At 37.1% G+C, this 11838-nt stretch overlaps 1 protein-coding gene and 1 long non-coding RNA gene across 19 annotated transcripts in view; one reads left to right on the top strand and one right to left on the bottom strand.

The window, feature by feature from the left end:
* myo16 (myosin XVI) overlaps positions 1–11838 on the bottom strand; it is a 360917-nt gene that overhangs the window by 39033 nt on the left and 310046 nt on the right. For all 14 annotated transcript variants that reach the window (XR_015499043.1, XR_015499042.1, XM_087267331.1 and 11 more), the window contains 4 exons: positions 9782–9878; positions 9445–9691; positions 2538–2908; positions 1004–2170 (listed from right to left, as the gene is read on the bottom strand). Coding sequence is in view for 12 of the 14 variants with exons in the window: in XM_087267331.1 (XP_087123457.1) it covers positions 1004–2170; positions 2538–2908; positions 9445–9691; positions 9782–9878 (1882 nt within the window). In the remaining 2 variants the exon portion in view is untranslated. The remainder of the gene's footprint in view (positions 1–1003; positions 2171–2537; positions 2909–9444; positions 9692–9781; positions 9879–11838) is intronic.
* The window catches only part of LOC147835238 (uncharacterized), a 228888-nt gene that overhangs the window by 123858 nt on the left and 93192 nt on the right, over positions 1–11838 (top strand). For 3 of the 5 annotated variants that reach the window (XR_015499124.1, XR_015499122.1, XR_015499125.1), the window contains exons 3-4: positions 9476–9645; positions 9793–9899. This is a non-coding gene — a long non-coding RNA (uncharacterized LOC147835238). Of the gene's footprint in view, positions 1–9475; positions 9646–9792; positions 9923–11159; positions 11317–11838 lie in introns of those variants that run through there. The other 2 variants (XR_015499123.1, XR_015499121.1) reach the window with 2 other exon arrangements.

Raw genomic sequence — 11838 nt, 5'->3', positions numbered from 1 at the left:
CAGCCTAAACCACCATCTAGCATAAACACTTTGTCTTCAGCTGAATGGGTATGTGAGAGAGAGTGCTGTGGCTTTTATGGTAAATGTCTGTTTTATCATCATTGACCTCACTGTTTTTGACAAACACAAAGCTTGGCACTAGATGAGTCCGGAAAAACCAAACTAAACAGGATGTGCCTTTCAATAACCACTTATATGCTATGACATTTAACCAAAAGAGTGCTGGGAAAGTTTCTATAATTCAACCAGACTATTTTAATTCTCCTGTAGTAAACTAAGCATGACCATGTGTGCTGGTTAGAACAAACTCTGTTTGAGCTATTAAAATATGTGATTCAAGACAATTCTGTGATTCATGTGTCTGGAGTGTGTAATACATATACATATGAATGACAGTACCTAATATTCATTTCTTTTTCGACTTAGTCCCTTTATTAATCTGAGGTCACCACAGTGGAATGAACCGCCAACTTGTCCAGCATATGTTTTTACGCAGCGGATGTCCTTCCAGCCCATCACTGAGAAACATCCATACACACTCATTTACACACACACACTCATACACTACGGCCAATTTTAGCATACCCAATTTACCTGTACTACATGTCTTTGAACTTGTGGGGGAAACCGGAGCACCCAAAGGAAACCCAAATGAACACAGGGAGAACATGCAAACGCCACACATAAATGCCAACTGACCCAGCCGAGGCTCGAACCAGTGACCTTCTTGCTGTGAGGCAAATGATGCTACCCACAGCGCCACAGCGTTGCCCTTTACCTAATTTTTGGGAGTAAAACACTTTCTTGTATGCCAGCTTGCTATGCCTATAGACAACTGCAAGCATTGTGCAAATATTGTTGCTTTGTGGTGCTTTTAACATTGCTTTGCTTGCCTTAGTGGCTGAACTACATAGGAAGTGTCTAATAACCGTTGCCAGAAACAGCACTGGAGTTACAACACCTTTAATATACATTGCACCTAAAGGTACAGGTTTTCACTCACCGCTGTCTCTGATCTTTCTTCCTGTGGTGGACTTGCGGAGAAGGCTGCGCCCAGAGCTGAAAATAGTGTTCAGCTCATCAAGAGGGCTGGTGAGGGGTCTCCCATTGGCAGGGTTGAAGAGGAGCGGGGAAGAGGAGCAGGAGTGAGCTCTGCGGGGCTCTGGCCGCGACGTCTTTACTGGGGAGAAGGGAGGCTTAGAACTGCTTGGGGGTGTCTCTGCCAGACCGTGCCCCATTTTATGTGAGACTTTGGGGGATTCTGTGCTAGCCACAGAAGCTGCACGAGTCAGGGCCAAGAAGTTCGGCTCAGGGGGGAAGGGGAAGTGAGAAGGGGGGCGGTAGGGAGGTGGAAGTACTGCTGGAGGAGGAGGGGGAGGAGGAGTCAATGGTGGCGTGGACTTGTCTGGCATCAAGATGGAAAGACTTGGGGAAGAGTCAGCCCTTTGTCGGGTGTACTGGGGGGACAGTGGGCTGCCCCCATCTTGACTGCTGTAGTTGAGATTGGTCTCAAACACTGGCAACTTTTTCACCTCAAGAGGGGTAAGAGGGGACTCATCTGATGCAGGAGAGCAGGTCACAGGAGATGGAGGGAAGACCAGAAGTGGTGGACGGTGTGGAAGGAGGTTGGGGAATGGAGCTGGGATGTCACATGGCATCCCATCCTTGCCCTGCTGCTTTCCTCCAAGTGTGCCTGACTGCTCAATCAGGGTCACAGGCCTCTTAATTTCTAGCACTGGGGCAGGTAGAGGAGTGGGATTGACGGCTTCAGGCTTCACCACTGGAGTTGACACTATCTCGTCATTTGGGAAGTATTTCATCTCTTCGTAAACTGCCTCGCCTGGTTCTGGGCTGTGAGTGTCAGCGAGACTAAGAGCCCGTGAAGCCCCTACCATCTCAATATAAACATCCTCCTCATCCTGGCAGGGGTAGAGACTAAGCACAGAAGAATGGGGGCCATCTGCAGATGCTGCTCGCTGGATAAGCCCAAAGCAGTGGCCGCCTCGTACAAGGCTGACGAGTTTCATGTCAGTGGGGCGTGCAGGGGAGGGTACAGAGATCTCCTCATAGGAACCTGTTAGTTTGGTATTAGGGCTGCGTTTGGGTTTAGGGGGTGGGATCTTCTTCATGGTGCTGTAGTCATCACTGTGAGGGCGTGGTTTAGCTAGAGCTAGAGGCGTTGTTGGATGATGGATGGGTTAGAAAGGAAAGAGAAAAAAATCAATTTACTCAAATGCCAAGAACAGCACTGAATATTGAGATCGGTGAAAACATTTTTGCTTTGTTTAACAAAATGTTCACCACAGGGCCAAAAGTATGTGGTCATCTGAACATCACAATTAATTAAAAAGTATATACATTAGTACCTCCTAAGAGCATCAAATCTTCTGCAATTTCTTTTCCTTTAGATGCAGGAATGGATTGCCTCAGTTAGGGCTTCAGTTAATTATTACAGGTCAGTACGTACTGTCTACTTGTAGAGGTCTCCACATACTTTTAGCCTTGTAGTGCCTGTTTGAATGGATATTTATACATACGATCAGAAGGAGATAGCTGGGTGTTTGGTGGGCTTCCCGACGGAGAGGCTTGACCCTCAGCAGGGCTGTCTTTGGGTGCAATACTCAGGCCTGCACTCACTGCCTCATATGATGCACTCAGACGTGTATTAGGGTCTCGTTTGGGTTTGGGAGGAGGTTGTTTTCGTGGAGAGGAAAGACTTCCTCCATTGCCCTCATCAGTGGAATGTGGTGCAGGCTGAAGGGCTGCTTTGATTGATGCCCCAATGCTGGAGTGTACCAAGCTGTCCATTACCAGGGGGAGAGGCACAGAGCTGGAGCGAAAATGCCGAATTGGTCGGTTCCCCCCACGGTTGGCCACATCATTACCTCTCCCACTTTTTTCAACAACCCTAAACAAAAGAATGAACAATTACACACATTTAAATGGAACATGATTTGTCTAGTGCCATTTTTGCCATTGATCTTGATTGGTATTATTCTGGTGTCTTCTACCATTTCCCAAAAGTAGCAAGTCATTAATCAGTCATATGCTCATATTAATATTCACTGACTATGAGGCTAGAAGCACATGTGCCCTCTTAAAGCATGATGGGCAGTTAAGGTGCTAAGCGACTGCCAAATGTGAGAAGATTAGTCTCAGCCATGATAAAATCAATACACCAATGTCAAGCTGTCTATTAATATCTGCGCAGAGATTTCATCGTACTACACTAACTGGAATGGGTGTTTCCCTAACAATGAAGATAACATAAAAAACAATAACTGGGTTGTCAAGCAAGTACACATTCTTAAAACATCAATCACAGAATAATCAAATTAATTTATAAAAACAAGGAAACTAACTTTTCAGAATACCCTAATTTTAAATTCACCTCAAAATTAAAATGAATCAACTTCATGTTGTTCCAAACGCTTGAGACCTTTGTTCATCCTCGAAACATAAAGATATTTGAAGGGAAACTTAAACGTCATTGCATGTAAACACAAGCAATATACTGACACTGAAACAAAAACAATTAAATCGAGTCATTATTTTGGTTTAATGTATTGTTGGATAATAGGAATCATTTTAAAATAATTTTTGTCTCTTTTTCTTTTAATCAAACAATTATTTGTATTGGTCATGTAAGGGTCATATATTAACTGAACTTCTAATGTTGTGGGTGAGTGCTGTGCATACTAATTAGCATTTTTGCAGAAGTAGATAGATGCGGGTCCAAAATTAAATTCAGCTCTGCAGAAACTTCCTGTCGGTAAAGAGGTGTTAAAACTGAACACAGAACACAGAAAGTTGTATGCTTTTTGTTGTGCAGAGAATTCGTAGAAAAAGAGGAAGTATGTCGAAGGTGCGGCCAATGGAGGACTGAACAATGACTGACAAATGACATTACACCAAAACTCCACCTGTTAATATCAGTTGTGTATACAGCTAGAGTAAGGAAATGTATGTTAGTTGCAAACCTCTTGAATGTAATTCTTCTATTGCATTGGGGTAATGTAACCCAGAGCTCTGTCATCGAATTATTCATTTGTATCTAATAAAGTACTAATATTTTTGGCATTGAAGAAAACCCTTTCCAGGCCTTTTCTTATTGAACACGCATGAAATTGGCTAGATATTCCAACAGTGTGCAAAAGTATCCTTGTATCTTGGTAATATTCCAATTAAGGCAAATGTTTTTTTGTTTTTTTTTTGAGGATGGTTTTTGGACTTTAATTGAGTCTAGAACCTGTCTATGGAAAATGCATTCATTTTATTTGGATTCTGAAGACAAACAAAGGTGTCTCGGGGGTTGAAATCCTTATTTTTTTTAGGTAAACTAACCGTTTAAAGACTTTTTTTTTATCCTCATGATACCAAAGTGTAATACAAATTAGCATTACATTAATGGATATCAATTGGATAACACAGAAACCAAAGCCCCAAACGATTATTTACATTGTTGATTGTTTAAATCTAAGCTGCTTCCTGTAATGCTGTAATTTGACACACACACTCTTATTTGATATTTCCTTTTTAATCTGGGTCTACCATCTGTTGTTCTTGGAGAAAAAGCATTAGTGTGTTGGGGTGGATGGTGTTCGGGGAACAGGGGGTGGTAGGGGGTTACAGTGACTTAAAACCCTAAGGAGATTTCAGTAACCCGGAGTGGGGGGGTGGGTCTTATCTCTCTCTCTGATTAGCAGCATGGAGCTCCTCTTGACTCGCTGATTGAGTTTGCCACATCTAGATTAGCTATGAAACCCCCATCACTCAGTCACCTGGCACCTCCCTCATTTGTGATGCTAAAAGTGAATGTATGTGATGAATGTGCGTGTTTTGAAAAACAAGAAGCCAACCCCCTTCATAAGAGCAGATGGTCATATAGCACTCAATGGGCACACTAATACATGCATGTATGTTCATTGCATTCTTCTGTGAAACAACAAAACAAATAGCTTTATGTTCAGCTATGCTTTCCACTGATATCAATACAACAGCTATTAATGCTTATACATAAGCCAATCTAAACTGTGCATGGTTGAATGGGTAATAGGAAGATATATTAGTATGATATATATATATATATATATTTTTTTTTGTCATTAAAACAAAAATGTCTTTAAATATAGTGCTTGAGATTTTCTTTGTTGATTTTTGGTACCTTTTGCCACTACTTCCTGCTAAACACAGATGAAGCCCTCCTGTAAAATTTGTATTGTTTTTTTTTTACATATTTCCAAAGTGACAAGATTTTTTCAACCTATTTACAAACATTTGGGTTGTCGCAATACTGGAATTCAGTATCAATCGATACTGAAATTTTAAAACCGTCCAATTCCTGCAAACATTTGGGCTTGTTCTTAAACAGAGCTGAGTTGCCATTATATTCACATGCTCAACAGAAATGATTGTAATTGGTTGGGAAGGTCATTGATTCACTAAAATCGCTACTATTTACCAAGTGTAACCACAGATACAGGGACACTGGAGCGTTTCAAAGTCATGTTGATCAGCTGGATTGTCTATAAGCTGACATACAAGTGATCCACTGATGAATCGCGCCTTTAAAATGCCCCAGTGTCCCTGTATCAGTGTTTACACTCAGTAAACAGCAATGAGTTTGGTGAACCAATGACCTTCACGGCCAATCATGGTCACATCTGTTGAGCACATGAACACAATGGCATATCAGCGCTAAAAGCGTTAAAATGTTTGGGGGAAATGGAAATGGTTTTTACAATTTCAGTATCGATTAGTACCGAATTCCAGTATCGTGACAACCCTAAACATAATAATTTTTATAACTAATATATTTTGTCTTTGCCATGATGACTGAACATCACATATTTCTAGTTACTTTGTAAGATACTAGTATTGAATTTGCAATTCAAAGGCTTAACTACGTCAATTAGGCAAGTCATTGTACAGCAGTGTTTTTTTTAAGCCTATTAAAAAAAAGAATATAAATTTTTTTAAGGGGGATAATAATATTGACCTTAAAATGCATCAACTAAAACAAATAATACTTTCTCCAAAATCATATTCCATCACTTGGCAAATAAAGTAAAAAAACAAAACAAAAAAAACAATACAAATTTCACAGGAGGGCAACATTTTTCCCCCTTTTTTGTTTACAGTATATACACACTGTGATTATGAGTTCAGTTTTGGATACTGATTATCAAAGAAAAAAAAATATCAAGGTAATTTGTAGTAAGTTACAGTAGGTTATTTTGGTTAAGGTAATTTTGTGGGTAAGTTGTTTTGCTTTTCTTTATCTCAATGCAAACTGCATCTACAACTCAGACATCAGTCTTTCCTTTTGCTAAAATCCCACAATATTTCAAAGAGTGCAAACGCTTCTCACATCAGTGACAAATGAAGGCTCACTCTGTTCCTGTTTTATTTGCAAGAGGAGAACAAGCAGAACCAATAAAATCTCCCATGAATTTTTATAGGTTCCACGAACCCGAGTTGAAGATGGCACATTTTGCAGTGTATAATATAATCAGGCACTCCAATATAATTTAGACTGTTAGTGTGTCTAATATAATCCTTCAAGAGGAAGTTTCACAGTAGCGCAGACAGATCTGAGCTGCCAAATCAGATTCAATTTCAGCAGACAAAAGATGTCAATCCCCTAAGGAACACCAATATGAATTTGATTATTTTTTTGATATGTTTTATTACAATATCTGCTTAAACAGTAGAGACAGGAGCCCTTTACATAAACAATCTTATTACCTCATATGTAGCTCCACTACCTGCTTTTAATATTGCATTAAATTGTGATGTTTATATAGAAACTCATGTTGACTATTCTAAAGAGATCATTAAATCCTCGTTCAGAATTACACTGTTAGCTGGATGTAGGGTAATGTAGGGATTTGTAAAAGACAAATGTGTTATCACAGCAATTGATAGCCGAGGCACTTCTGTAGTAGGTACTGGAGTTACTAGTAATGGGTATCATTAAGATTTTAATGGTATAACTACTTTTATTGATACCAATTATCGGTTTGGTACTTTAACGGTACTCTTATCTGTATACTTTTGTGTAGCTTTTTTTAAATGAAAAAATAAAACCCAAAAAACTAATTGAACAGAAATAACAACATTTTATTTTATAACTTTTTAAATGTGAAATTAAATGAAAAATTTACTGAAAAAGAATGTGCAAAGGTTTGAAGTAGCATAGTAAGAACATGTAGGTTAGGCTGCAAATGACAAGGTTTTAACCATTCTTCTGGGGAAAAATCAACATGTTTGCCTTTTCTGGCAGAAGTCGGAAGCTTTCTTGGCTTCTTTTGCTCCCATCAGTTGAAAATACCCTCTTTGAGTTGCAAAATGCAGTTAAACAATCCACTGTAGCTAATGCTTTTGATTTATCATTAACATATTCACATAAATAAGTTAACAGTGTTTGTAATTAAATTAATACCATTTTGGAGATGAAAATAAGATGTTTTTTTATTATTATTTCTTTATAATTTTTTAATAAGCATAGTTTAGAATTATTCATCTATTTGTAAATACAGTGATGTAAATACATTTTTAATGTTTAGGAAAAAAAAAAAAAAAATATATATATATATATATATATATATATATATATATATATATATATATATATTTTTTTTTTTTTTTTTTTCAATGCAACTGAATGTGTTTATTATATTATTAACATTTTACTAATTTAAAGAGACCTTATATGACTGACTGCTAGCACATAGTGTCTACTCGGGTGAAATACAACCATACTCTCGACCGTTTGGTTCTCTCCACCATTTATTTAGTGCAAGTGTATGGGTTGAATATCAAAAATTGCAAATTAGAAATTGTTGGTCAGTTAAATTATGCTACTGTAGATAATGTTTATGTAGCAATAATTCTCCAGTACCAATAGCAGAACCGTTAATGTCTTTTATAGTTTAGCACCGATATTGATAAAGTACTGAATTTCAGTACCCATCCCTAGGAGTTACCATGTAAACTATAATCAGACAATTACTGAGACTTTACCTGACTCACGATATGATTAACGATCTTAAACGTACGATACAATTTAGTCACAATTTTTTTGAACAAAGTTATTTGAAACAACTTTAAGGTGAAGAGCCCTTTCATCTTTTTCTTTTTCTGCTGTAACTAAATGCTATTTTAAAAACAAATAATAAAAAAAAGAATAATAAAAACTAAAGAAGAAACTAATATAAACAAACTAAAACTGTGACTGTGCTGAGATTTACCATTTTTAAAAAAGAAATATCAGCTTATTTATGTTGTCTGGTATAAACTGATATCTTTGCACATTTTCAATGTCCCCTGCTGTAGAGAAAACTCTTTTACTGGGGCTGAGAGGGCTGGTGTGAAGAAGAACGCCTTTCCTAAACCAGAGAGCAGTGTGTACAGAGGTGGCCAATAAGCCCTCTGATCCAGGGAACTGACCACTGGCATAAAAAAAACAAAAAAAACCAAAAACAAATATTATATATATATATATATATATATATATATATATATATATATATATATATATATATATATATATATATATATATATATATATATATATATATGAAACACTTAAGAAGAGATAACCTTGAACATTTTTAAATATTCAATAATAATGAGCAAATTATTACAAATATGCATACACTAATTTGAAGACAGGGTCAAAATAATGTAATATCTGCTTCTGTAATGATCAACTTTCTCTTTCAGTCTGAAAACATCTTCACACTTTCGCTATGAAAACACTGATGCACCAGTGATCTCGGTAGCACTAGTCAGAGCAAGCGGAGCTGCAAATCCTCCGGTCCACATGGTTTGGATAATAAATATTTTATTTTTTGCATATAGATGTCTGTGCCAGTAGTTTATCACTATACTGATGGTTTATGTGAATCATATTTGTTGTTCTGTTAGTGTAAGTAAGCGTCTTTTTTGCAGTATTTGCAGACAGTTTGTGTTTTGTCTGGCACACTTCACCACGGTCATTTTACTCTGCCGTCTCACCTTTTGCTCACCGCTGATGTGTAGGTAAAGCGAGCTTGCGCCTGTAAACACAGCGCCCCCTCACTTTAAACCATGTATCGCGATTCGTTCAACATTTCTACCGGTTTGAATCATCACATATTTGAATGGATTTTCAACCAGCTCACGGTGAATTGTTACATCCATAATCGAAATCTTTATAATTTATAAATAATAAAAATAATATGCATATGACAAAATGCATATTGTATACATTGCACGATGACTGACTGTAGTCTGGCATATTTGGTAGCTATGACATGTCAGGAGAGCATCTAAACAAAATAGCTTAATATGACACACTGATTGTCTTAACCGACAATAAAAATTGTGTAATGTGAACGGGGCCTAATAAAGACTACTTTTTTTGTTTTGTTTTTTTAATCCTGTGAGTTGAGTATTTACCTTTTAGGCGAATCTTCTTCTTTGCCCACAGGTTCTGGTCGCTCTCCCAGTGGTGGAGCACTGATGTGACCCCGCAGGCGGTCGTTCTCTCTAGCAATATCGGCTGCGTTTTGAATGACCAGGTTGTCATAAGTGCGCAAACCCAAGTCCTCAGCTCCTTGCAGGAACCGCTGGACATTGCAGAGCTCCTGTTTCCTAGAAGTGAGCCTGCGACGCACCTGCTGTCTGGCCAACCAGCCACGCATTACTGAAACACACATACAGATGATGAAGTCAAAATATGAGGCCGCTGACAGATCATAAAGGATGAGCACATAATCTCTGCTGTTCATTTTACCTTTCTGACAGATAATAATCTTCCTGTGCAGTTGATGGCAGCGGTCATTAAGGTGATCGGCCTGCCAGTATCTCAAGAAAACCTTACTGTTGCCCATCTGCGCAAGAGAAGAAAAGAGGTAATCGCACATTTTGGGTTTACTGCCTATATACATGAATGAGAATATAGCCTTTTTTCTGCTTGTTCAGTTTACGTAATTGTTTAAATACATTTAAGATACATTTTGAAAAAAGTCCAGAGCTGTTTGTATTTATTGTTCAGACATATTAACCCTTATGTGCTGTTAGGGAAATTTTCACGCACTTTTTATTTGGCCATAACTTTTTCTGTTTTAGCTAGCGGAATAGTTTTTAGTGACAAAAAAAAAAAATAAAAAACTTAACAATACACTGTGGGAAAATTTACTACCTTTTGCTATTATGGATGAAAACAATAATCAAATAAATAATCAAATAAATTGCAGAAAAAATGCATCAGATTCACACACACGCACGCGCACACACACACACACACACACACACACACACACACACACACACACACACACACACACACACACACACACACATATATATATATATATATATATATATATATATATATATATATATATATATATATATATATATATATATAAAAATATAAATATATAAATCACTGGCTTGGGAAAAAACATTTTTTTTCCGAAAAGATTAAATAAAAGCAGTTAAATTTAGCATTTTTACACCGGTTAAATTTAGTGGATGTTTTCATCCTGAACAAAACAAAAGGTAGCAAATTTGAACAGTGCGCAAGGGTTAAAGACATTGGGTTGTAACCACTGTGCTGAAAGGTGGAGCTTATAGCAGCAGGTTGTAGAATGTATCTGATTATAGTGTTTGTTCATTCATTAAACATAACTGATAATGTCAGCACTGTCGCATGCAGTGACTATTTAAATAAAAATTAAAATAAATAAAATAAAAAAATTTGTTTTAAGTTGATTTTACATTTTAGGGTTAAAATTTGAGTAAAAACTTAACTAAACAGAGAAAAACATGCTTTCCCCCTGTCTGTTTAGTGTAGACAGCTAAGGCAGTGTTTGCTATGAATTCTTGTAAGTAACTTATTCAAAACACTGTACACAGGCAGCACACTACTGCAGAGTCTCTACTTCAGTTGAGTTTAATACTTTGACTGGAGATTGTTACTGAGCTAAAGCACAGAAAACACAAATAATCACTAAACAAAAATAATCACTAGTAATCATAATGTTGATTTACAAAAATCAAGCATCAATATTGCTCTTCTCTGGCATTTTGGATTTGATGTTACTGTAATACACATAGATTCATCTCTATACATCATTGGTTTGTTTACATGGGCTGCTATATGCAAGACTTCTGCAATATTGGAATGGTCAAAGCTGGTCCGAGAGCAAGTTTACTCTGTGTCTGCAACATATATTTCAGCAAATAATATTGTCAATGTAAAATAACACAGGTTTTTAACAGGTTATTTGAAAACCTGTAATAATAAATTAAAATACAAACTTTAACACTTGTGAAATGTTATCTCATTTGTCCAGGGATTCAGATGACATGGTTGACATGTTCGTTACATACATATCTATGGCAATACAAAATTTTCCTTTTCTATAAATAATGAATCTGATGTTGTCTTCCATTTTGCTCCAAATTAGGCATTTAAAGTAAGGTAGATAAGAGTTAAAGCTGCACTAGTTGATTTTTGCAAAACATTGTTGAAGTTTGAATGCACCAAAACAACTGGCCCATAACAACCCAACATAACCTCACCACTTTTTGACATCTCTGCTACCATTACTAGACAAGCTCTTTTCTGTTGATAAGCTGCAAGTGCTTTGGGTCTGACACTGCCATGTCTATGGTAGGGCTGGGATTATAATCAATGCTTTGGGAATAGAAAAAAATCATTTAGAACCTGAATGGATTGTGATACTAACTTCTCTTACTATCCTTCGGCTTAGACCCTGATTTATCAGGGATCGCCACAGTAAAATGAACCACCAATTACTCTGGCAGATGCTTTTGAAATCC

The sequence above is a fragment of the Danio rerio genome, chromosome 9 (genome assembly GCF_052040795.2).
Source record: "Danio rerio strain M-AB ecotype USA chromosome 9, GRCz13ab, whole genome shotgun sequence".
NCBI lineage: Eukaryota > Metazoa > Chordata > Actinopteri > Cypriniformes > Danionidae > Danio > Danio rerio.
Note: the sequence above shows the minus strand (reverse complement) of the source record. Positions and strands in the feature narration are given on the sequence as shown.